General features: G+C 28.4%; 4 protein-coding genes and 1 long non-coding RNA gene across 13 annotated transcripts in view; 1 reads left to right on the forward strand and 4 right to left on the reverse strand.

Annotated features, from left to right (window-relative positions):
- Positions 1-7,815, forward strand: part of LOC123267083 (protein lap4-like) — a 53,228-nt gene extending 45,413 nt beyond the window's left edge. For 4 of the 9 annotated variants that reach the window (XM_044731579.1, XM_044731588.1, XM_044731618.1 and 1 more), the window contains 8 exons: positions 830-1,387; positions 1,596-1,701; positions 2,431-2,602; positions 3,486-3,591; positions 3,667-3,780; positions 4,461-4,580; positions 4,890-5,090; positions 7,015-7,815. In XM_044731579.1, the coding sequence (XP_044587514.1) occupies positions 830-1,387; positions 1,596-1,701; positions 2,431-2,602; positions 3,486-3,591; positions 3,667-3,780; positions 4,461-4,580; positions 4,890-5,090; positions 7,015-7,296 (1,659 nt within the window). In that variant the 3' untranslated portion in view covers positions 7,297-7,815. Of the gene's footprint in view, positions 1-829; positions 1,388-1,595; positions 1,702-2,430; positions 2,603-3,485; positions 3,592-3,666; positions 3,781-4,460; positions 4,581-4,889; positions 5,091-5,508; positions 5,593-7,014 lie in introns of all 9 variants that reach the window. The other 5 variants (XM_044731603.1, XM_044731628.1, XM_044731595.1 and 2 more) reach the window with 5 other exon arrangements.
- A 1,749-nt stretch (positions 7,816-9,564) lies between these two features.
- LOC123267351 (33 kDa inner dynein arm light chain, axonemal) lies at positions 9,565-10,870 on the reverse strand. The gene is made up of 4 exons (XM_044731930.1): positions 10,371-10,870; positions 10,093-10,238; positions 9,829-10,026; positions 9,565-9,760 (listed from the first exon to the last, which is right to left on the reverse strand). The coding sequence occupies exons 1-4, from the start codon at positions 10,744-10,746 to the stop codon at positions 9,725-9,727; spliced, it is 756 nt and encodes a 251-aa protein (XP_044587865.1). The 5' UTR covers positions 10,747-10,870; the 3' UTR covers positions 9,565-9,724.
- A 1,835-nt stretch (positions 10,871-12,705) lies between these two features.
- Positions 12,706-14,921, reverse strand: LOC123267294 (alpha-2-macroglobulin receptor-associated protein). Its single transcript, XM_044731854.1, has 6 exons — positions 14,615-14,921; positions 14,226-14,538; positions 13,561-13,671; positions 13,361-13,478; positions 13,123-13,279; positions 12,706-13,040 (listed from the first exon to the last, which is right to left on the reverse strand). Exons 1-6 carry the CDS (start codon positions 14,834-14,836, stop codon positions 12,840-12,842), a joined length of 1,122 nt encoding a protein of 373 aa, XP_044587789.1. The 5' UTR covers positions 14,837-14,921; the 3' UTR covers positions 12,706-12,839.
- A 6,222-nt stretch (positions 14,922-21,143) lies between these two features.
- Positions 21,144-21,814, reverse strand: LOC123267415. Its single transcript, XR_006510029.1, has 3 exons — positions 21,743-21,814; positions 21,569-21,658; positions 21,144-21,495 (listed from the first exon to the last, which is right to left on the reverse strand). It is a non-coding gene; the product is annotated as an uncharacterized LOC123267415 (long non-coding RNA).
- Positions 21,815-23,691: 1,877 nt separating this feature from the next.
- Positions 23,692-26,918, reverse strand: LOC123267279 (putative gustatory receptor 28b). The gene is made up of 4 exons (XM_044731831.1): positions 25,423-26,918; positions 25,254-25,325; positions 23,869-23,958; positions 23,692-23,784 (listed from the first exon to the last, which is right to left on the reverse strand). Exons 1-4 carry the CDS (start codon positions 26,473-26,475, stop codon positions 23,716-23,718), a joined length of 1,284 nt encoding a protein of 427 aa, XP_044587766.1. The 5' UTR covers positions 26,476-26,918; the 3' UTR covers positions 23,692-23,715.
- Positions 26,919-27,475: the final 557 nt, after the last annotated feature.

Consider the following 27,475-nt stretch of genomic DNA (forward strand, 5'->3'; position numbering starts at 1 on the left):
TACAAAAAAATGTCCAAAGTATTTATTCTATATAAATAATTAATAAAGCATATATCACTCGTACGTAAGAAAGACAAAATATAAAATCAAATATTTATAAAACCAAAGAAAGTGATTTTTTGAAAAGAATTAAAAAAAAAAAAAATATTTATACATATAGAAGTATATAATATTTATGTTTGTGAAAAATTATTATGCAATCACTGTTACGCAAGCCCATACTACTAACAAGATTGAAAAATCTTTGTTAATTTAAGCCGATATAAAAAAAAAAAAGAAAAAAAAAAGAGAAATTTTCTATCAATGTTATATGTTATATATAACTTTATTAATGGACCAGATTTATATATTATTACAAAATATAAATAAAACGTTAACGTTGAAAATTAAAAATATATATCAATGCTTGGATTGTTAATTATTAATTTAAATTTCACGATTTTATTATAAATTATAAATTATATTAATTATTCATCGAGACAGAAATTTCTCTTGGCAATAAAAAATTTATTTTCATTAATTACTTAAAAATTTGTATCAAAAATTTATTTTATATTAATAACTCTTTGTGGCATATTAATTAATAATTATTAAGTTTTAAATGAAATAATAAAACCTGAGCTTTTAAATGAAGGCTAAATGTTTTTTACCAATTACTTTTTGGAGTAATCGAAATAAGTGTTACAAAGAGCTAAAAGTATGAATAATGTAAAAAAAAGCAAACGAAAAAAAAAAATATATATATATACAGCTAAAAAAAAATACTACGTACCATAAATAATTAAAGCCCTGTTTCCTGAAATGAACTAAAGAATCTAATGTACTTTAGGCATTACAGTCAAAATTAAAAGAAGAATACGGTACATCTGTGGATGATCCTGTAGGAACTTCAATAGACCATCCAGTAACTACTTGTACTTCTACTACTACTACTGCCTCTACCAAGTCACAACCCCATGCATCAACGACTAATTTAGACCACCATTCACAATCTAAATCTCAATCTCAATCTCAATCTCATACACTTCCTCCTAAAAAGAGTCAGCAAAACGCTAAAAAAAGTATTACCTTCGCGACTCTACCCTCTCCTTACAAATCAACTCAGTGTATAACAACTCCTATTGTTAACTCAATGCCTGCCAAAGATAACCGTCCAATTTCAATGCACGAAATATCTAGTTACTATCCAGCCACTGATTTTTATAAAAAAAATATATCTAACATTGATAATGATAACAAGATTAAATCACCGCGTTTTCAACTTCCTCCGACGCCACTGACAACTCCTGTGGCTCGTTTTAAGGATTATGGGTCTAAGAGTATCACCACCTCACTTAACGACTTACAGATTGCACGTTCTGTTGATGGAAAAAATTATAAGGTTGAGGTGAGGTCTTCTTGGCATGTTTAATAACTAAACTAATAATTTATTAACTTTATTTATTTACTTTTCAGGGCTTTTATCTTTAAGTTTTATCTTTATCACACGCGTTTTTATTACTTTACTTCGTGATCATTTTTGACACTATTTATTTTATTCTTTCTACTGTTTAATTTGTCGTTTATTAATTTTATATTTTTTTACAATTGTTTAGCCTTCACCAACACCTTCACCAACACCAGCTAAAATGTCTGTAAGTGATCGGAAAAGATTATTTGAGTCTGCTGTTGAAGAACATCTTAAACCATCTCCTAAACCAGGTATTTTATAAGTTTATTTTAATTTATAAATTACTTTTGTAATAAAATTTATTTTTACAAAAATAATTATTAATTTTTGCACGACTCATGATGCACAACTCAAGCATCAGAGAGTGCTTTATGATCGAAAAATTATTTTCGCCTCATTTCGGCAACTATTTTTATTATTATACTCTTGTTAGTTCACGGAATCAAGATATTTTGCAGACTATTGTCAAGATAATTTAATGGAGATTAATTTGACATTTTTAAAAAATTGATTTAGTGCAATGGAAACGAAAAAAAAACATCAAAATAGGTCAAAAAATTTTCCTGTTTGTCATGTATGCACTAAAAAAAAATTAACTTGAATCAAGACGAAAAAATGCTCAAACAAAACTCTTGTTAAAAAATTATGTGAACATCAAATAAATCCTGACACATCAAAATATCTCAGGAAATGCCCAAACTTAACTCTTGCTAAAAGCGGAACTAAAAATTCCAATTTTAAAAGGTTGATTTTAGAGATTAAATTTTGACGCACCCTACTATATATATATATATATATATATATATATTATGTACATTTATCTCACTAGAAGCTCCTGCGCATTATCGCGCTATTTTAGTTGTTTTATATATTTTTTTTAACATTCTTTAATTTATTAATATTTCATAATTAAATGAGCATTATGAGTCTTGCACTTTTGGATTTTCCAAACTTTTTTTATAATTATATTATTTTAACAGATAAAGTGTTCACTTTCCTCAGTCAAGATGAGGTAGAAAAATTGAAACAAGAAGAGGAGAGAAAAATCGCAACCCTCACACGAGATGAGTTAAAATCATGGGCTCAGATGGACATGGAAGGTATGGAAGAGCCTGAAGAAATAATCGAAGAACAAGATAATAGAAGACCTAAGTAAGCGAGTATCTATTTTTTCAACTATAAAACAAAAAAATGCATTGCTAACTCTTCGATTGAGCACTGTAAAAGTATTTTATTTATTATTTTTATTTGCACCATCGGAGGAAGACTGTCTCTACACGAGGTGTACTTTTTTATACTTTAGCCAGCTGCAATTTATTATTTTAATTTGTTAGTTTTTATTAAATATTATATGTACATTTTAAACTCTCTATGTACATATGTAACTACGTTTTTTTTTTATAAAAAAAAAAAAATCTTTTTTTACTAGATTTATATAGTATAAATATATAAATGCACACAAAGTTATCAATTTTTAAAGTTAGTAAATAATTTTAAAGGATCAAGTATTTTATAATGTACTTAATTACAAATAATTAATTGGTATAAAATCTACGAATTCTACGTGTATGAGAAATGATTGCATGCTTTTATTTTGCTTCTTTATGCTTTTCTTGAACATCTTTGAAAAGTTATTTATGTTTTTATGACGCTTTTTGTGCTTAAGAATAATAAAATAAAAGTAATTTAGTTTTTTTACTCCATCTTTTTAAGCGTAAAACAATTAAGGTGAAAGGATAATTATATTATTTCATAAAGGGAACAATTGTACTGTAGTGACGTTTTTATAATTGAATTTTGAATTATGTACGCTAAAAGAAATTTATAAAATGTAACAACCAAGAAAACACTTTTTTTTTTTAAACTTTTTTTTTTTAACCCTGTGCAGTATTTTAGTGAGTGTGTGTGAGAGTTATAAAATTGCTTCTACTAAGAGCAAGAGCTTTTGTATCTATTTTTTTACTGAAATAAATTAACTGCAATTGATATAGTAAAAATAAAGAACTTTTTAGTACGCTAATTGATTACCTTACAGTAGCCGATTGAGCTCGCGAAGCTCGTTACCTTCCCTTCAAGGGTATCCGAGTGTCGTAAGAACAGCCAAGGCTGAACGTCGTTTGAAAGAAAAGTTGAAAGAGGAGGTAAGAAATTTTTAATCTTGTATTTATTTTCTCATTTAAATTAAACTTATATTTACAATCATTTTTCTTTAATAGGGATTGATCTCAGATGAAGATGAAGAAAGTCATTTAAGTCCTGCAGAACAACGTGCGCTGCGTGCGGAAAAAAGAGCTGCTTGGAGACATGCTCGTCTTAAATCCTTAGAACAAGTAAATAATATTTATTTAATTTTTTTTCTAGTACTTTCTTAAATATTGACGATTTTGGAGATATAAGCTCATCCCGATGTTATACTCATCAAGAGCTTTCATTTGAGTATCCACATGCATTTTTGATATATTTTTCATATATACATTTATATAATATATATAAATATGTAAAATATATGAAAAATTGATGTGGGTACTCAAATAAAAGGTCTCGATGAGTGTAACATCGAAATGAGTTTATATCTTAAAAAATGTCAATAGTTCTCACAAGATACAATGTCATTTCTTAATTATTGACATTTTTTAAGATATAAGCTCACCCCGATGTTACACTCATCAAAATTTTCCATTTGAGTACCCACATGCATTTTTGATATATTTTTCATATATACATTTATATAATATATATAAATATGTAAAATATATGAAAAATTGATGTGGGTACTCAAATGAAAGGTCTCGATGAGTGTGACATCGGGATGAGCTTATATCCTTAAAAATGTCAATAGTTCATGAAATACAAGGTAATTTCTTCATTATGTATCTAGAAAAGGCTTACATTCAAGTCAAGACCTTTGTAATGACACTAAATTTCACTAAAAAAACCGATTTTATTATATGACTATCCTGGAAACAAAATTTTTCTCATTCTATTAATAATATAGATTAATTATTAACAGGATGCATTACAAGCGCAAATGGTGATAAAAAAAATGAGTGAAATGGTGGACAGTTCTACAAAATCCGAAGTATTAAATTCAAGTCAAGTGGATCCACCTCAACCAGAAAAAATGGCAGAGGTATTTGAAATAACTAATTTAACTTACAATTTACAAAATAAAACTTTTTTTTTTTTTTTTTTTTTTTTTCCTATAAACTATGAATGATAATTAACTAATAATTGTGTTAAACATCTCACGTTAACACACTTACTAATAGCTCGTTTTAAAATGATTTATTTAATCAATTGATAAACTCTAACTTCCATAAATGTGGAGATTAATTTATTAATAATTAATTAATAATAATAATAATAATAATAAAAGAACGATGGAATGCTGAGAGGTTATAACAAATGGGTTGTCGTTTATTTTCTCACAATCATATAGTTTGGTACATTAAGGCCGTCTAGCGCGGATTTTCCAAAACTTGCCGTACGCAGCAAGGTGGGTCCGCCGAAAGCCGTCCGCGAATCTGAAAAAATAGTGGATGAAAAGGTAACTCGGCGTACTGAGGAGTATGTGGACGAAGTCACTGGCGAGCGTCGCGTCCGAACAGTCGAATACGTCGAGAAGCTCATTGAGCGCGAGGTAGTAAATCATCAACAACAACATCATCAAAAACCACAAAGTCACTTAATTAAATTAATATTATCACAACACATTTTGTGAACGATCATGCACCATTTTATTAGTCGTTTTTTTTTTTTTTTCATTGCATTATTCACCCGCTGTATATTTTTTATCATGTCGTACGCCAAAGAGTGCTGGCAAGCTCGATAAAAATATTTTTTAATTGTCCACAAGTAAATTTTATTTTTTTTTTTTTAAATAAATAAAATCAACAAATGATAGGCCAGATTCTTCGGGACGACGGATTGCTCATTTATTGCACAACGGCTTTTATTTTTTTGCATGCTACATTTAATAACTAACAACTAATAATTATTATTAATTATCAATATTAATAATTGTATTATTATTACACACTGATACTTATTGTTACAAGATACCAACACATGCACCAGGAATGCAACTCACAATGCACTGACTCAGCACCGTTTCATAATTATTTTATTCTTCACTTCTATCGGTATGGTTTTTCAATTCTGATCATTTTTCTTTTCTCTTTCTTTCGCTCTGATAAAAAAAAAAGTAATTAATACTAATAATTATTACTTGGTATGAAAAAAAAATAAAGAATTACCTTGTAATTATTATTTTTAGTCATTTAATTGAATTAAAACTAACAAAAGTTGAAATAAATAATTAGTCTATGGAATAATTAGTAATTAGATTTATTATAGAATTTTGGAGTGTATTTATTTTAGTTTGTTAGACAATTTAATCAGTAGTGGTCACACTTCTTAAAAATAACGTAGTGGTCATACTGGGTCTAGTTGACCCCATGTATGGAAAAAATTGTTGCTACTTGCGTTTTTTTCAATATTTTCACTCGAGCCGTACATGAGAGTAATTCTTAACACTTCCGTTGAATAACTCATCGTCTTTTAATTTTTTTTTAATTGTTTGATTATAAAAAAAAAAAAAAATGCGAGAAAGTCAAATTTTGAAAAATTTGACTTTTTTTTACTAAAAACTTCATTTTTTAAGATAAATGAAAATGACCTACGGGGTTCAACTCCGAATATCGCATACTTTGAAAAAAAAGTGGTGTCATATCAAGCTTTTCAAAAAGTATAAGGTACCGGTGGGTAATAAGGCCTATAGCTAAGGGAGATTTAGAAAAAAATCGAAAATATTGCATTTAAATATTGAAATGTATTATTAATTTTTATATTAATACATTAGCCATAAAATATAATGGAGTAATGGTAATGTTCACCATAAACAAACACAAAATTAAATTTTTTCAAAAACCTTGCGAATAGGCTTTATTTTACTATGGTAGGGTAATAAGGCCTGCGGGTAAAGCATACTGGAAATAGTTGTACTATACTTAATGAAATTGGTATTAGAGATCAATCATCAATTTATCACTTAAATTGAGCAACAATATTTTTTAAGATGTTGATAAAAATTAGAACAATGATTTTAAATTATTAAATATAAAATTATAAAAAATGTTTATCATTTACCCAAATCGTTTTTTAGGAATTCTTCTGCGCTACTTTAGCATATGACGGATAATGAAATATAGAAGAAAGGGAACGTTGTATCGGGACTCTATAAACTTGTAGCGACATTTCTATGCTACACGCTTCTACTAGAGAAGCATTTAGCGGAAGCGGTTATTTTAAATAGCATTTCTATCACTTAGGCCTTATTACCCGCGGGTACCTTATTTATTTGTGCAATTGAAATAAACTTCCATGAATTTCAAAAAATTTTCAAACAATAATAGATGGTACCACAGATACCATTTTGATTGATATCTTCGAAGCAAGAGCAACTCAAAAATTGTATGGGGTCATCTGGACCCCATAATGACCACTACGGGTTAAAAATTATTTTATCAACTGATTAATTAAATTGGGATTTTATTTTTAAACAGGTCGAAACACTGAGAGAAAAAATCATATCGCTGGAATTAAGCAATGCAGAGGAAGAAGTAGATTCCGGGAAACTTGGAGCGGACAGTGAACCAGAAAGCGAAAGTGAAGATTTTACTGGACAAGATCTTTCAACCAGTGTCGCAGTCGAGAGTTCAGACTCGTTCATTTGTACGAGCCCGACGACGGAAACTGTACCGAGTATTGGGAAAAACGCGGGTCCAAATAATTCATCTGTAGCAAAAAAAAAGAAACGAAAGCGCTCGAAAAAAGGACGGAATTAAAATAAATTAATTTAGTCTGGTGCGATTATATTAATATTTAATATTGTATAGTATATATACAATCTTAGATAGGGTTTTAGGCACTAAAGATCAAATTTTTATAATAAAAATAAATAAAATGGATTATTTAAATTTATAAATAATATATTAATGTAGTTATTGATGAAAATGAAATCAAGTAACTTAAAAGTGTTGTAATAACTATAAGACAATATTGTTGCAATTGACGTATGAAATTGTGTATTTATATATTTTTATTGAGCAACAATTGATATAGAATGATTTTTAAAATAATTTTGAGTTTTTTAAAATTTTATTTTACCGAATTTTATACATATATTTTTATGACAAGCCTTTGGGATAGATTTTCAACTAGCACAGTTTATACTTATCATTTGATAGTATCAACTGATTAATTAATTAATTAATTTAATATGACATCAATACACACATTCCTAGTATCTATTTTGTAACAATAGACATCACATATTAAATAAATGAATAAAATTCCAGCATTAACTCTTTGTAACTTTTATAAGCTGCTGATCTTGCCCCCAGTGACTATGTTAGATTAAACATTTTAAGAATAAAATAAAAGAGAACTTAATGTAAGGATTTGAGTGAAATAATTATTGAGTTTTGTTATAAACCATAAGCGAAAGATTTATGTCATAGAAAAAATAACTTGAAAGTTATTTTAAACAGCGTGTAAAAATGTTTTATTTATTTGAGAACAATATTAAGTAGATAGGACAAGATTTTATTAAATTTTAATTCATGAAAATTGAATCCCGGAAAAAATAGACCCAAGGTAAAAGACCCAGTTATTGACAATTGCAATTTTATTTTAATTAAAAAAAAACAAATTAACTCTGATAAATTAATAAATATAAATTTTGAATTATAAATTTTAAAATAATTGGTTTTTTGAGAACACTTTTTTTTTTAATTAGAATAAAATTGCAAGTGTCAAACAACTAAGCCAGTGTCAATAACTGAGTCTTTTACCTTAGAATAAATATTAAAGTTATGAAAAATTCATATTATTTCATTAAAAATATTATAAAATAAAAATTATAATAATAATAATATTTTTTTTTTGTAATAAAAAAAGGAGCTATCATTTTGGGGTGCTTGTTTTTCAGGAAAATTGTGGCAGTGATACAATTATTATTATTATAATTTTTATTTAATAATTTAAATAAAATGGTATGAATTTTTCATAACTTTAATATTTTTTCCAGGTCTATTTTTTCCGGGTCTATTTTTTCCGATTACCATAAAAATTTTAACCATTTATAATTATGTATTTTTTTTTTTTATATGAATATATATTTTAATAAATATGAAGAATAGCTTCAGAATTTATTTTGCTGTATTATGGGTGCAAATGACTTTTTTTATTACTATTATTATTATTATTATTATTATAATTATAAAGATTTTTTAATTAATTTTTATATTGATTAATAATTTACAAAAAAGTTTATTAACCAAAATTTAAATTAAAATCTTAGGCATTTAAGAAGTAAATTTTTGGCCTTATAATTGTTTGACATAAAAATTATATTTTTAAAATAATTTTTTATGCCGAAGATTTTAAATTTAAATAAGATCATTTGATGTTTGTTACTTATGAAGATAAATAAGTAACAGGGCCTTATTATGAATAGTATTATGTTTGTAACGAATGTTTACAATATTTTCATATGTCGTTGCACATGTTGTTGATCGATACATATATGTTATAGTAAATAATGTATAAAACAAATAATAATTATGTTAAAAACTATATGAGTGCTTGAGAGTTGAAATATCTATCCGTGCGGCTGTTAGTAGCTACAAGAGTTCGTTGAGCGAGGGACCAAGAATTTATAAATAAATAAATCAATCGCAAACGTCTCTATCATTAATTAAAGTAAACTACATCCAATTTATCAGACGCTTGTGGCTTGGTATTTTATTTTTTTTTTATTATTATTAAATTAACACATCTAAGTTAATAATAATTGAAAAAATAAAAATACGGCGTATTATTACTTATGAGTCAATTGCACTGTTATATCCATCGTTAAAAATTATTATTTTAATTATTACTTCAATAATCGTGAAGAGTAAGGTTGATATTGTTTAAAAAATGGACAAATGGGTTTTAAGTGCGACGTTAGAATTAATTATTGGACTTTAATTAAAAAAAAAGTATTTAATATTTTAGATTGAAAGTATATATTATATAAATATATTTATTACTGTCAACTATATGTCTTTATTAAGCAATATTTATACGTTTTGTAATGCTGAATCCGTATATTTGTAAACAAAAATATCATTCATATAAATAATCACTGAAATTAAAAAGATACTAAACAATTTATATTATAATATTTATTGTAAAAAATAATCAGTCTTGCTTTTCTTTACTAAATTATTATTTTTTCGGAGCAATTATTCCCTCCAGTTGAGTCTGTAAATTATAATTAATGTTATTTTTATCACAAAAAAAATTGTAAAAAAATTATTATTTAAATTAACCTTTAGTTGTTGATTAGTTTTCTTCAAAAATTGTATTTCTTCATTGTGCTTTTTTTCTTCAGCTTCGTGCAACTCTGCGGAACGTCTTTCGGCTTGATCAAATTTTTGCCGCAATTCGGCTACTGTTTTTTCCAACTCAGTTTTTTGAAGTCGTAATTCTTCCGCTGTAGCTATTAAATCTTCCTTACCTTCTTCGGCCTATTAATTGTTCTTTTAATTAAGCAATAAACTCTATTACAGAAGATAAATTATAGAAAACAGTACCTGCAATGCTTTGCGTATTCCAAAGGCAATACTACTTTGATAAAGTGTTTGATAAGCAGCCATTGTCATTTTTATTTCATCGCGAACTCGTAGTAATAATAATCCACGCTCTGCGCAATTTACTGTCACTTGCCTAATTATTTCATCTGTTACAAATTATGAAATTTATAATTTTAATTACTTAGATAAATTTTAAATTTGCTCTCAGTACCAATAGCGATAATAATAATAATAACAATAATAATAATAATAATAATAAATTTGAAAAGAATATTTACCGAAACATTGAGAATAAAGTTCACGGCGAACTGGACAAATTCCAGTTTCTCGGGCTTGTCTCTGCTGCAGTCTCATATCCAATTGTTCTTGTAAATTGATAACATCCAGTCTAGTTGCTGGAGTACTTGAAACAAACTGGGTCCAAATTTGCCCATCTTCCTCCCATTCTTTCGGAGGCAAAATTCCATTCAGTATTTCAGTGGTTTCGCGTCTTATATCAGCAGTCACCGGCGAAGATTGACCTTTACACGCCGATTTCTTCCCTGATTTTTCTTTAGGAGTTTTTTCCGGGTGCTTTTTGACCAACACGGGGTTGTCGTATTTCACCAAAGTATTTGTCGATGGAATTATACGTTCTTGTGCAACCGTAGCCATTTTTTTGAAAATAATAGTATTTATCAGTAAGTAAAAGATTAAATGTCAAGTTCACTGCACGTGTTTAGTAAATTTGGCGTTGCTATGACAATATTGATCAATTGTTTTTATTGTTTGGATTAAATTTATAAATTTATATCTAATTTATTAATTATCGTTATTAACAATTAAATAATTAGTTTATTTTTTTAATAAATTTTATTCAATAAAATTTATGATAAAATTAAATGACTTATAAAAAAGAAGAAATAAAAAAATTTTATTTATTTTTAATTAGATAAGATTAAGAGAAAAAATATAAAAAAAAAATTTATTTGCATTTATATCATTTGAAACAAAGTTATAATTTATATTTTATTTTTAATTTGATTAAAATTTTAAATTTTACGCGGTGCGCGCGCGCCTCTTGACCAATAAGGAATCGGCAACCATATTTCCGATATTTTGATACTTATTTCAGAATTAATTATTAAATTAAAGTTAATTTATTGATTAATAATATTCATTTTAAAATATAATATCTTTACTTTAATGATATAATCGTAAATTTAAGTAGTAAAAATTTTGAAATGATTCGACCAATCGCAAGCCTGAAATTCAAAATGTTACTGCGCATCCATTTTGCGTCACTTCTAGCCGTTACACATTTATTCGGCTCCCATAGACACTGAACTAAGAAATGCAATTTAGCTCTGACATTAAGGTGACTATTTATTGTTTTCACCGATCTTTTTTAATTGATTTAAGTTTTTTTGTACATAATTAGTTAACCGAGAGCTGTTTATATAATAATTTCAATAAATAATCTAGTATAAATAATTTAATTTGCCTGTAAATATGAACGTACTTACGTTCGAGAGACTTGAATCATTAGTTCATAAAATTTTATTGTTTAAAAATTTTTATCAACATATTTTTGCTCAAAAATATTAAAATTGAATAGTTAGATAATTAATTTTAAATAATAAATTATAAATTTAGTTAATAAATGTTCTGTCAGATACATTGCTATTTTAGTTCGATCATGTCAGTGGGAGCTGATATATCTTGTGAGTTTTTGAAAAATCCAGAAGTTTCTCAACTAACAAAAAGATACTTCTGTCCATTTTTTTATGAAATATTTTTAAGTAAAATTCTAGAAATTGACAGATGTCTGTTAATCTCAGAATCATTAAATATAAAACTCTAATAGTCACGCGGCGCAGATTTATTAAGACTTGAGCGTTTGAATAATTATTGAGTCATTTAATAAAGACAAAAAAATTTTGTTCAGTTGATTTTATTTTTATTTTAGTGAATATATAAATAGGTTTGTTAAGTAATGATTATCAGAAACTATAATGCAAGTAGTGGTCGTAAGTTCATGAAGTGAAGTGAAGTAGTGTTTCAAGTGAAGTAAAGTAGTTCTTGAAGTGAAGTGAAGAAGTGTTTTAAGTGAAGTGAAGTAGTAAATTTCTTAAGTGAAGCAGTGATGTAAGTGAAGTAGTAATTTAAATAATTAGTGATTAAAAAGAGCTGGTCCAGATCAACGACTCCTGATGCTGAGTCTTAATGATAAATCTTCCACCAAGGTTAGTCAAAGAAAAATCCAAATTTATTGAATACATGAAATTTTATAATGAAAATTAAGTTAGCCGACGTTTTTAATTTTTTTTTTTCATTAATTAAATTAGAACAAAAAAATATTTTTTAAAAATTGCACTTAGAGTTATTTAAGTTTTTTACAAATGAAATTTTTTTATAATAATTTTTTCAATAAAAAAAAAATTCTAAAAATTTTTAAATGTCGGCTAACTTAATTTTCATAATTTTATATTCATTAAACTGATGTAAAATTTCTTTTTTGTTTCATGAAAACCAGATAAGTAACGACCTAACGTGTTCCGAGCTTTTCTTGGTGTGGTGAGTGACAAAAATTATGTTTTTCCATGAATGGCCAAATTTTATAAGATTATTTCATTTATTTATTTAAAAATATTTTATTTATGATTTATTATACAAAAAATTATTTTAATGATATCTTAAACTTTGTTCAATCTGACAATTTAAGTCACTGAAGACATTAGCAGTTAGTGTAAATATAAAATAAAAATTTACAACTCAGAATGTCGTTCTAAGATTCGGGATTCAAGATTTGCGTGGAGTTTTTCAACAGTACGAGCGTGCTTTTTAATATTTTCTCTGGTAGTATTATCTGGGTCGTAGGTTTTCCCATTTTGAGCAGCGTCCAAAGCTGCCTGGCTGTGCATATGACGCAATTTTAATAATCTTGTTTGATAATGGTGAAGTTCTTCCTATAAATTTTAAACAAGAAAGTAAATTAATAATTTTGTTTAATTAATTATTAGACAAGTTGTTTTTGAAAACAATGTTTACTTTTAAAGAATCAAGCTCATTTTTAGTAAATTGCGCAGCTTTGGCTATTCTCCACAATCCCTGGACTTTTGGTTCAACAAATTCTTGATGGTCTGGACCTTCAGCAGTCTTTTTATCTAACTGATCGTATCCGCTCTTTATTTGATGATGTTTTTCTCTAGAATATTTCAGAAAGTTACAAATAAGACGACAATCAAATTAAAAATTTTGCAAACTAAAATTAATTATAGAATTTTACCGTAATAAATTAGCTTTGGAAACATAATCTTTTTTAGTAGGAATCGCGTTGGTTTCTTCATCAGACTCTTCTTTGTCGTCAATTTCATTCCAGCTAGGATGATTTTCTTCAATACTGTCTAAAACATTTAAATAAAATAGTTGAAATAATAAATCATTGACCAAAATAATAATATAAATAAATAATGACAAAAAAATTACTTTTGTACGCTTCAGGATCTCCATTTTCGACCTCTGATAAAATACTCATGTATTCATCAATTTTGTCTTGATGATGAGAAAACTCTTGCTTCAGAGCTTCTAATTCTTCAGCTGTTGATATAAACATTTCAAATATTAATAATTTAAAAAATAACTAGACAATTTTTTTATAATAGTTTCAGTTATTAAGAATATTATCATTTTAATTAAAGCATTAAATCCGCTTTAGCTTTACTACAATGATTATAAAATGTCTGTTTTGTTTTATAATTATTCAGAAGATAAGATAAGCAGGCAAATAAATTAAATATCAACCAAAAGTAGAGAAAATAACGACACTGAAGTTAGCAGACGTCTAAAAATTTTTGATTTTTTTTATTAATTAAATTACAACTAAAAAGATATTTCTAAAAAATTGCACTTATAGTTAGTTGCCAAGTTTTTTACATGTGAAATTTTCTTTAATTGTTTCATTGAAATTTTTTTAATAAAAAATTTTGAAATGTCGGCTTACTTCATTTTCATAGAAAATAACGTTACAATTAAATTGTGAGTTTTGAAAAACTACTCTAGAAACTCCCAGAAAATTATACAATAACAGATGTTAATTTATTTTTATCGAACTAATGAGTAACTTTTGATAAAAAAAATTAATTATTATTTACCAATAAAGCCCGCATTTTCTGCTTTTGCCCACAATTTATTGAGCTTTTTGTCTTTGAACAAATCTTTGGCTACATAATTGCTGCCATCATTAAGAGGCTTATGACGTTTCAGCAATTCTGGGTCATCAGTCTCCGCGAAATGTTCTAATAACCCATAAGTACTCATTATTCCGATCAATTTCTTCCTCAATCTGGCAGCTTTCAAGCCATCTGTGTCTTTTCCTTCTTCTTTGTAGTGTTTATAAGCCATCTCTTCTTTGTCATGCATCTTCAAATCGCTGAACAATGATTGCAGTTTCACATCCGTTAGTCTCTAAAATTAATCAATCAATTAAATAAATAAATTATAAGTACATAAACAATGAATAGGCAAAATAATTGTAACTCACATGCTTCGCTTTGGTCCAGACTAAATTTAACTTAGCCATGCGATAGGGTTTCTCAAGCTCTCTGATAGAAACAGGCACTGGAATCTCTTTGGAGTCATCATTTTTTTCATCAGTCGCTTTATTCGCGGCCGCGGAATATTTGTTGAGCCCCTCACACTCATTAATTATAAATATTGCACCTAAGCTTAAAATAAAAAACACCGAGACCAATTTCGATACCATCTTAATGTTTTACTTCAAACATAAACACACGTGCGTTCTTATCAGCTGACTAGATGCGAATGGAATTAAATGCCAATCAGTACCAGCCGTATCCTTTGTTTACGTCATCATTAAAAATAAATGTTTTGACAGAACAGAAAATTTTCTTACCTTCAAGTCGGTCAAATCAAAAAACAAACTACCACTAAATATCTCAGGTCGGTAAGAAAATTTTTTAGAAGCTTCCTTTGTTTGCTCAAAGATGACACTCAAAAAAAATTAAAATTTTCGGAAAATATTCCATTTTCTGTCAAAAAGACAAATTTTTCAAAATTGATTATTTTTAGTCCAATTTAGAGAAATTTAATTTCTAAAAGATAATTTAAAATTCTAAATAGGAATTATTTTTAGATTAAACTTGATCTAATTTTCTAAAAAAAAAAAAAATTATATAATATGCAAATATAAAAATTTAAAGTTCACATAATTTTGACAAATTTTTTCTTGATGATTTAATAAGAATCATTTAGTAAAAAAAAGAAATAAGATTATTGAATGTAGCGCCAGGGTAAAAAAAATAAATATATAGAATTTGCACCCTGCTGGGCCGCCTAATTGCCTCGGCTCGTTGGTTAGCTCAAAACGTTACTCGAAAAATCCACGAGGTCTAGTCAGGTTGCCCTTGAACTCTTGTAAATTCTCGGCACTCGCATGCCTCGCGTTTATTAATATGAGACTTAGACTCTTCTTCTATTATATTATAATTTATAAAGATATATATAATACTTTAGTCTTAAACTCTATACCTAATACACTACTCATACCTTCACAAGCATCACTACTGATACATTTAATATATCTATCTGTCTACTGATATATAGTAATAATATTAGTTATTTGGCCTCCGCCCCTCGACCCACTAAACAAGCAACGTCATCTATCACCACGCGAAACGATATATTTGTTTTTCGTAGACCTATCTAATTATTTACGAGCCCCAGTCAGGTCCCAAGAGACTCGAGATCAGTGAGGACATAACGAGAAGATGAAGAACCATCAGACATCCAACTAAATATTTTCCCCAAGGAAAATTAATTTTTCCATTTTTTCTTTAGCCTAGAGAAGAAAAAAAAACAATAAGAAAACGTAAATGGATAATTATTTCTAAATAGCCGGTTAATTTCGATGATCAAGAGGAGGAGGGCAGAAATAAGTGAAGACTTTACTGAAACATGTAATTATAAAAATGACGGGCGTTGCTTTGGCTCAATGGTGTGTCCACCTGATACACCTTGCGTGAAACCAAGAGTCTTTACTCGGTCTTCTCTCGTACATGGTACATGGCATGGCGCCCCCTCAGGCTCTCCAAGCCCATCACTCTGCCCCTCGAACCCTGGGAATGATAAATTACGGTTGAGATACCGGCACCTCCTCCGTGAATAAGTGCATCGGCAAAAACAGTACCATCAACAGTCACTTCGGTTTACCTTTTTTTTTTTTTTCGAATTATTTTTCTTCTCAATCTTCCTCCGAGCGCTTCGCTAGCTAAGCTTTTGTGCATCCAGCAAAAGCAAATTCTGCGCCAGTTAAAAGAATACGCGGCATCAATTTTTCTGCGTAAGCAAATCCAGTCCAGATACTCTGATGCTGACTGAGTACTTGATGCTCAGCCATTCCTCGAGATCAGCTGTCTCTCCGACTCCTTTCAAAGTCAATCCCAGTGTCGAGATATGTCTCGCAACTTGTTTCCGTGTTTGCTGCCCATTTTTTCATCGTCATTATCATTATCTCCTTTCTGGATAGTGAGAACTTTATTTTCTTCAATAATTTGTTTAGCTGCATCTTAGTTTGATGTTAGCTGGATCGAAGTACAACAGCTTGTTTGCAATTAGAAAGCAAATTAATTAAAAAAAAAAAAAAAAGCTTGTGTCTTATGATATCTGATGGAAACAATTAAGAGCTTTGCAGCAGCTAATTGTTAGATTGAATGATAATAACCTGAAAACAATGCGTGTAAATTGTAAATACATGGTTCACCCGAAAGTTGTTAGTGGTCTGAGGATAATTATTGACAGATAGAAGGTATCTTTAGGTAGAAAAATTCGTTACGACTTACGAGTTACAAGTGTGTGTTTTCTTGTTTGTATCATACATAGTTAAAATCTTTTGTTGTTTAATTTTTTTGGTTTGTTCTTCTTGGGATCCGCAAATATTCCTCGGGGAATCAGACTCGGTATGGACTCGACTCGAGGGACGATGAAAACAATGAAGGACTGATGAGAGAAACAATGGAGAACGGTGGAAGAAAAAACAATGGATTCTATTAGCATCTATACCTGAATCTTGTGTGCTCTTTTATTGAGGAAAAAATTGAATAATAAGATTTAAATAGTTTTGTTTGCTGTTTTTCACCCGTTCTTATCCTGCTTTATGTCCATATATATGTTTAGTTTATAAACTATTTTTTATTTGTTCTACTTTATTTTTTGATTGTGTATGGAGACGGTATATATATATATATATATATATATATATATATATATATATATATATATATATATATTTGGGCATGAGGTACAAATGTCATGACAGTGAAATATTATTTTCAAGGATTAGGCTACGGGGCACCTTATTGTTTTACAGAATTTCTCCAAATGTATCTGTGTAGTATACTTTACAGTTGCTGTGCCTTTAGGCATGTATTCTTCCGTGTCTGTCTCGAACATACTTATAATTTTGCTTATGTACACACAGACTTTTGACGCCTGAGTTGTTTGAAATTTTCACGCTCAATATTATTTAGTCTTTTGGAAATTATAAATTATTTACGTGGTTTTTCAATTTTCCACGTCTTTTTGGTCGTATAATTTTTTTTAAATTGTCTATTGTCTTCTTGTTCAAACTTTAGACTAAAAAGTCTGCGGTTGAAATGTTTGTTTTGTTTTTTTGGAGATAAAAAATTTGCTATCGCCAATCGTTGATTCTGGGACTATGTAAACAATTTTTCGCTTCGACGAGGCAAAACATGACAGGTTAATGTATGTAATAATGTAATTACTTGTTGATTGTTCAAGAGGAGCGAAAAAAAGAATTTACGAACCGTGATCGACATTCTTTTAGGAGTAAGATATGTAACCGAAGAATTTACGATTGTTATGCGGTGGTGTTATTTGAATTCGTTTAATACTTTTGTTTTTTGACTTCCTGCTTGAAAATTTCTTTTAAAAAAGGAGAAAAAATAAATTAAATCAATGTTTTTTACATTTTAAAAATAATCATTAATTTTTTGAATGATAATTCTATTCATTTTTTAGCGAAATGTAATTTTTTTTCTTAAAGTAAAATAACTGACAATGGATCAAAAACACAAACGACCATTACATAACTTGTTTTTTAAAATCATTTAAGTTTCAATTTAAAATATAAAATTAGTAGGATTATAAATGATATTTAGTAACATGCTGAGAGAGGCGTGAATCAAATAGACATACTTAATATTGTTGCTAGCACTAAATCGCGCAATTCATGACACGAGATATGTCGCGCCCCATTCTATAAAGATCGTTTTTCTCTCCCCAGGACGTTAAACGTTTTTCATCTTGAAATATTTTCGTCTAAGTGTCGAATCATGACAAGCTTTTTTCTGGTTAATCTGTCGTCACTCTCAGCCAGCCAAGCGTTTTTTCTTTAATAATTTTTCCGAGCGGACAAAGTCAAACAAGAAGACCTCAGACGAGTTACGAAGAAAGTTACGTGATTAATAAATAAAAACAAAAGTCAGATCTCAAGAGATTATCTTTCTCTGAAAGGTGTCTGCAATACGTGTCGGACAATTGTTTAAGATAAAGTTAACAAACGAGCGTTCTAAAATCAAAAAAACTCAGAATTAAAAATAGTGTCGTCTGTATTTTCGGTGGCACGAGCCAGGGGATTTTGTCATCTTTTACAGTAAACAATAATGGTCTTTTTTGATGATTCTCATGCGATAACACCTCGTGGAATACAGAAAGACAGAAAACATGGAGCATGTAATGGTAGTCGTGACTAGATAGCTTATACACAATCTAAATAAAAACTCAAAGTATACTCATACAGTATACATATAGTATTCTACACCGTTTGCATATTTTATTTTCTTAGTTTTCTCTGTTTTTAAAATTTTTCTCAATTCTCGACTGGATGTACTCTACAGGCGATGAGTTTATACATAACGATGATCAGATAATCTAAAAAACGTCCTCGTTGACTTCACTGATCATCAGCTATTCCTAGTACTACACAAGTTCCGACAAGCAACCTCGGTTTTTAACATGATCACTAGACTTGCTTTTTTACCAAAAAAGTGCCGCAAGAGATTAAGAGAAAAAAAATGTTTTCAGGTACGATACCTCTTACTTATTTCTGACATGTCGTTTTGTTTTTTGAGAAATGCATTTTCCTCTTCATTCTTCATCTACTCCATTTGTCTCAATTTACTATAAGATGAGTAGCTTAGAATTTCTGCTTTTATCATTTGAGTTGTTTGTGCTTTCGTAAACAGTTCATTCTAAGATTCATTTATTTCAGTAAATTTTTTTTATTTTTTTATTACCTTGCTGATTATCACTGATCGATCGATTAGTTGTTGCGTCTGGCTGAAATTTGGTTTTCAAATTATATAAATTTGTATTTAGTTTATACACGTAACTGTTTGTGTGATCGGTATCTATTTTAGTTATGCCGTTGTTGAGTTAAAGCTGCTGTGTAGTGGTGTGTCTCTTTTTAAACAGGTCACACTGGATGTCAAATTGGATTCATCATTCGTCTGTTTTTCCGAGACGATCATCATCATCAGGATTATTATCCTCAATTTTCGATCCTCGTAATCGAATAGTCGCCTGGTATAGATCGCAATGATACATAAATCCATTTATAAACTATATTTACAGCAGAATCGTTTTGCCGTAACATTTTATATTTTATTTTATTTTAAACCTTTTATCAATGTCTACCGGGGTTTTATATCTGTCACTAAAGTTTACAAAAATGGTGTGACTGACACGTCGTATTTTATTTTTTTCATTTTTTCTCCTTCCATGCTTGTGGTACGATTTTTTCAAAACCTTTTTGAAAATGGTCTCGATAAAGTGCAAAAATGCCTCCATTATTCACGTAAACTTTACGTGATGTTGCTTAACGCAATGACGAGACGCTAATCATGATACAATGTACGGAATACACATACAGTAGTGGATGTGGCTTATCGGTATACCCTATCAGTAAAGATACTTTTACGTAAAGCCGGTTACCTACACGTGTCAACATTAGAAATAGACATTGAATATTTTTATTTTTAGTACTATCGTAAGAGCTACTTTGCATTTAGTTCGCGGACATGTCCTGTTGACAATTGTCTTGATAAGAATTTTGTAAATATAAATGAGTTGATTTCAAAAATATTTTTAGTTTTAATAAAAAAAATATACTATTTTTGAACAAAAATTTTTTCTGACTATGAACATTTATTAACTAAATGATTTTTTTGCTTGAAAGAGAAATAAAAAAAGAATTTTTTTTTAAAGATCACCCAATTTATTTGAAATAAATAAAATTTTCAGATTTTTAAAGTATGATAGAACATTAAAAAAAAAAAAATGATTATAATGTAACACGTACTATGCGAGACATTAATTCCTCCCGGTTAATAGTTTATTACTATTAATTGTCAAATATTTTAGAAGAAAAAATACTATTTATTCATGAAAAAATACGATAATACTATTGTAAAAAGTAAGAGATGAAAATTTCCAGTGCTGCCTCTGTATCTTTCCAATAGAACTATAGCAAATTTTACAATAGTTGAATTGGAATGTTTTTCAATTAGTGTGATGGCCGTGCACAGCGCTAGACTTCGAGTTTATGTAAATGTTAAAGGATATGCGTCTTAGTTTACCTCGGATAACGTAGCGCGTGAGTCTCTGGCTGCCAACACAGAGTTCTAGGTTCGATTCCCAGATAGCACGAAAATGTCGGTTTCTTTTTTCGATTACTGTACAGGTACCAATTAGTCCAACCTTCTATCTCTCTACCTCCCTAATATTTCTTTTAAAAAAACCAACTGTGAATTTTTACAATAGTTGAATTGTAAAGTTCACAAACACATATTGTATAATTTGCTCTATAGTATTCGACTTTTTACGACTCTTGTTAGTCTTATTTGTTGGATAAAATTTACAATAGTAGATCGTAAAAATTACTAAATGAGAAGTATAGTCCACCGTTACTATTTTATTTAGTAAAAATTACAATAGTAAAATAGTAAAAACTCCTTCAATTTTCTTTCCGTGTAGTAAGTGGTCACAATAAAAAACATCTGAAACCTGTTGGAATATAATCGATTTAGACCTAGTTTCCTCTCTTAAATAGTTGCTTATCTTCATTTATTTAAACCGTGAATCAATAAATACGTACTCGAAACTCATCAGTACTTAATGATAATAATTAGCATGCTAGGTATTTGACAAAAATTATAGTTACACACTTTGAAAACTTGAAGTGTATTAATACTGACTTCACAACTAAAAAAAATCACTTGATGGAGTTTGATGTTAATCAATAGTTGTCGTCTAATTGATATAAGGTGATAAATTTATGCGAATTAGTATTATTATTACGAGGTAAGCCGTAATTGTGGAACAAATCTACAAAATTAAAAGGTAAAAATCAACAAATTTTAATACAGTTTAAAGTTGTATTATTTTAGAGATTACTTACATTGACTAAAAGTGTTTGATCGAGTGGTACCATATCACATGCTGTGAATTTGACTTTGAAATGTGAAATGATGTTCAAGAATTGAAATAACTGTTAAAGAAAATTGGTTATTATTTCATTTCAATTTGTCAGTAAATAAATATAATATTATTGTTAAAAATTTTTTATGTGTACTTGTTTTTTAATTTCTTGATTTGCAGAAGGTCGAAGCATGAGTAAATTTATAATTTTAGTAGTTTCTTGACTCTACAAAAAAATAATAAATTAATATAAAGAATCGAATTGTAAATTTAGATAATTATGTTATTGAATAACATTACTTGTTTAATTGTTTTTGTAACATTAGATGTCAATACTATAATTAAAAATATGTTCCGTAATGATATGGATACCATCTGAATTGTTTCTCTGGCATCTTCTTGCATGTAACGAATTGAATTCCAAATTGTGAAGTACAACATAGATAAAGTTTTAACACTAAGATTCAAAATATCAATCAAAATTGGCAGTCCATAAAATTTTTTCAGACTGTCACATATTTTGTATAAGTCCACATAAGCATTTACACTATCATTGTCAATAATATGACGATCTGGTTCTGGTTCTGGTACTGATACTGCCATATTTATTACATAAGATGGATGCACTTGTGCTGTATTGATTTTCGTATTATCTACATCTGAAATGCTTGAATTAATAGCTTCAAAATGTTTAGTGATGATGTTTAAAAATATTAAAAATTGAATTATCATTCCACCTTCAAAAAAACATTCCAATGTTAACTGCTCTATCATTGTTACTGGGAAATTATAACAAATTTTAACTAGCATCATGCTACTGATTATTAAAAAATCCGTAATTAATGCTAAATAAATTGTACAGTCTAATTCATTTTTGAAGTCGTTACATTGTCCAATTTTTTTTGTCACTAGCTTTATTTGATGAATTATACTTATTAGAGATCTTTGCCGGAAAATGAATATCAACATCATGAAAATTAAACTGTGTGATAAAACTAAATAAAGCTTTTCGTATAGTTCTATTGATAACACTTGCTCACTGTCTGGATTAGAATCTAATGAATAAACGATATAATTGAAGTATACTGTTGAAACATAGATGATAATGATTAAAACGCTATAGAATATTCCAATGTATGAAAAATAACAGATATTATTTTCATCTTTGCTAGGTGGAGTATTCAATGCCCACGGAGATAGTCCAATTATTTTGAACCAAAAATATTGAATAATCATAAAATATTGATAACACACTGAGTTTCATTGATTGTAATTTAATTTTTTCTTTAAATTGCTTAAATTTAAACCCTTCATTATTCAATTAATTTTTTTTTTGAAATATTTTTTATTTATTATGTTTATAACTAAAGTTTTCACTTGTTAGTCGTTCAATAATGACTAATAAAAATAGTTATACGAGAATGTTTCTTAGCGAAACGCAAATGGTTAGTTTTACTTTATTATTTTTTTCCATTTGTATATTGATAGTTTCCACTGATAATTTGATAAATAAATAATATGACGTGAGTGCAACCTTCAGCTAATTAACCGATCGATGATAATCTATGTCATTTTTTCTTCTATAGAATACTATGTAATAGTTCAATTATATTTATATTGAATTTAATGACAAAAAACATACCTTTATAACTTCTTATTTAGATTTTTTAACTCTTCTATCGAAGATAAAATAATTTATTCAAAAATTTTCCGGAATTTTTCAAATGAAAATTAAGAAATAAGAAAATTATTTGTTCTAAATCTCTTATTCGTGATAGTGTTTGCTTATTTTCTACGCCAATCGATATTTATGTATAATTTGCACTCACGAGATATGATTTTAAACTAATATACTCCTACAATTATTTACAAAGGTCATCATTCAAATAAAAGTGTAGATGAAATTCTTTTATTGATTTTTTTTATATATCAGCAATACAATAGATTTATTCACTTGTGCATTAGGAAAATTTTCACTCTTAAGACGCTGTTCTTAGTTAAAATCTTCAATTACAATTTTTATGTAGCAATAAAGATGAACTTGATAAAAATTAATTATCATAAGTGAAATTATAAACATGCTATAATATAATATGGTGATTGGAATTTTATAAAATTCATCAATAATTATTTGGAAGTCGAATTGATTTTAAATTGTATAGCTATAACAATGTATGATGCAATAGTAGAAGCAGTCTAAAAAATACGACGGGAAAATAAAATGTGTTAGTATATTTTAGTAGTATTAGTTTTGGTATTTGTAAAGTCGGTTTTACTTACCATCGCTAAAAGTGTTCGATTTAGTGGTATCATTTCACAAGCAGTAAAGTCGATCTTTGCGATGGTCAAGAAACTCGATAGATTAGTTAACTGCGAATTTGAAATTAATCATACTTTGATAATCATTAATAATTATTAATTATAAATGAATTACTCATCAACTCATTGCTATAGAAAAAATTAGGAAAACGGTTGACCCTGAAGGCCATCCCTGCAACTTCCCGCTAATTCTATACCTGGACGCTTAAAATTGCACTTATGCCGTTTTTGAGCTCTTCAAGCTCAAAAATACAGTTTATGTATTATTTTGAGCTCTCCGAGCTCAAAGAGATAACTTTTCTATGCTTTTGAGCTCAAAAGTTTAATAGAAGTTTGATAAAACAGTATTTTTTGAGTTTTCAAACCGCAATAACTTTTGAATGAATGAACCGATTTTCTTGCGGTTGGCGGAATTCGACACAGTTTTTAAGCCTCATGAAGAATTTTTAAGTTTGAATTGATCAAACGAGAAATTTCGGAGTAACTCCGAAAAAACACTTTTTTGGGTTTTCTTTCTTGCACGATATCTCTCGAACGAATCAACCGATTTTGATCGGATTAGCGGCAATCGACGTGGTTTTTCAAGGTCAAGAGCTTATTAGTTTTTGGAGTTGATCGATAGAGCCGTTTGAAAGTTATTTCAAAAAAACCACTTTTGAAAAAATTTTTTTTTAGTTTTTTTTAGATTTTTCGAAATCCATCGGTCCGAATCGGTCCAAATTGTGTTCAAAATCTAAGTTTGGCCAAGCCCTTTCGAATGGCACCAACCGCGATGAAATCGATCTAACCGTTCAAAAGTTATAGAAAGTTTACATAGTTATACTCTCACACACACACACACACACACACACACTGATAAAAAAATTAACTTGACTCAAGAGCCAAACTCTTGAACCAAGAAATCCATTTTGAAGAAAATGATTTTCTTGAGTCAAGAGAATAAATTCTTGACTCAAGAAAATTTTCTTAGACCAAGAATAATTTCTTAGCTCAAGAATTTATTCTCTTGACTCAAGAAAATCATTTTCTTCAAAATGGAATTCTTGGTTCAAGAGTTTGGCTCTTGAGTCAAGTCAATTTTTTTATCAGTGCACACACACACACACACACACACACACACACACACACACACACACCCACACACACACACACACACACACACACACACACACACACAGACATAGTGACACCCTCGCAGGGATAGTCAGGGAAGCTTTCTGTGACCTTCAAACGTCGAGATCTGATGAAAACTCAATTTTTGTAAAACGGGGTAAAACCAATAACTTCCCGATTTTTGAAAATCTTCGATTTTCTTAGCGGGAAGTTAAAAAATATGAATAGTTTACCTTCTCTTTGAGTTGTTGGTCAGCATAATATCGTATCAGAAGTAAATCGACGAGTTTCACCATTTTTTTGCTCTGAAAAAATCGAACGTGTTGATATAAACAGATTAATAAAATGTAAGTGTTTATTGTTAGAGTCGATAGAAATTAGGGGATAATTTAAAACTTGTACCTGGTTTACCGCTTTCGTGACACTAGACGTTAAAATTATTAGTAAGAAGATGCACCATGATAGAAGTATTACGAAATCATAAATTCCGTATTTCATGGATGATAAACCAACAAAATAATGTAGAAACAAAAGGTACATATAAAATGTATTTCTGATACTGAGAGTTACAGTGCTGATCAAAATAGGGAATCCATAAATATCTTGAAGATTCTCGCATATTTCACACAAGTCAATGTATGCAGATATTATATTGTTTAAATCACTAAGAATTACATCAGAAAATATTGATGATTGTATTGTTGATATTGTAGATAGTGCGTGCGCTTGATTTCCAATAATTTTTGCACCGAGAAGTTTTGAAAGAGCTGAATTAATTTTCTCCAATCGTTTAATGATCATAGTCAAAAATATCGTGTGTTGCATTATGACACCACTTGTAATAAAGTCAACAACTATTTGATTTATTATCATCACTATCAATTGAAAATTATTTATTGTTTGGATTTCTTTGCTGATTCCAAGAACAAAAAAATTAAAAATAAACAGAAAATACATTGTAAAATCAAATTCTGGTTCATAGCTATGACTATAGCCATTCAGTAATCTCAATTTCTTATTCATATTTTCAAATTTATTTATTATCTTTATAAGGGATTTTTGATATATTGTCAAAACAATATTATTTAAACTGATAATCAGTGCTGAAAAAATTAGAACATATCGGGTTAGTACTAATGCTGACATTTGCGAGTCAAAATCCAATAGAGTAGATGTTTTCTTGAAAAGAAAGTCGCAGTTCAATGCAAAACAGATAATGACCAATATAATGTTGTAACATGATCCAATACATGAATAACTGCAAATATTACGACCACAAAAACGAGCCTTTTGATTCTTTTTTAATACTTTCGACATGTTTAAGGTCCATGGTGCTAATCCGAGTATTTTAAAACAAATATATTGAATACACATAAAATATCGGGAACAAATGGAATTCCATTGGTTAAAATCGAACTTTTTTTTATTTTGGTTGGTGAATCTTGCTGGTTTCATTATTTGACGCGTAGACTTTATTCGTCAAAAATAGTTATTCTTGTGTGTTTGCTTTGCAGAAGTACAATTAAGACTGATTAATACTACAATGAGTTGTAAAACGACATACACAGATTTACGACAGCTTTTAGTAAAGATGAAAGATATGAGTAAAGTGGACAATAATTAGTTGATTTCAGATATAATAACTCTCTTGTATTTTTCATTTTTTGAATAATTTATTAATATTGATGTGCAGGTAACTTATTCAATTTATTTAACCTTGTCATTTATGATTAAATGTGTTAATTTTTATTTAAAGACACGCATGTATATTCAGTGAAGGGCACTCAATAATATTTATGCATAAACAACATTATCTTTTTTTTTTTTTAAGCAATAAATTATAAAAATGGTTAAAATGCTCATTGCCAAATTAAACTCATACTACAAAAATTAACTAGTGTGAATAATTTTTGACAGTATCAAAAGGTTAAGAAGAGACATTGAATTGTATAATAATATTCAAATAAGATGTGATTGTGGAACAAATCTAAGAAAATAAAAAATATTTTTAATTTTATGGTTTGACTTTTGATAATTGAAAATTATATTAATATAATACTCACAACCACTAAAAGCTTGCGATTAAGTGGAACTAATTCGTAAGCAGTAAATTCAAGCTTTGAATTTATGCGAGCTCTTAGAAAATTTGCTATCTATAATTAAAAAATAAAATTTCGTTAGTCACACATGAACATCATCAAAAAAGAAGGTTGTCTTACCAGCTCTTTGATTTGTTGGTTGAGAGGACATTGCAAAATAAGTAAATTCATTAGCTTCAAAGTTTTTTTACTCTGAAATAAATATAAGAATTATATATTTTAAAAAATTTTATGGATCAAATTGATTTTATTGAAAATTTATACCTTTTTTATAACTTTTGTGACATTCAAAGTCAACGCAGTAAGTGAGAAAATTTCCCATGATGTAAGGATTATATTTAATTGGATTATTTTTG

The sequence above is a fragment of the Cotesia glomerata genome, linkage group LG1 (assembly GCF_020080835.1).
Source record: "Cotesia glomerata isolate CgM1 linkage group LG1, MPM_Cglom_v2.3, whole genome shotgun sequence".
Taxonomy (NCBI): domain Eukaryota; kingdom Metazoa; phylum Arthropoda; class Insecta; order Hymenoptera; family Braconidae; genus Cotesia; species Cotesia glomerata.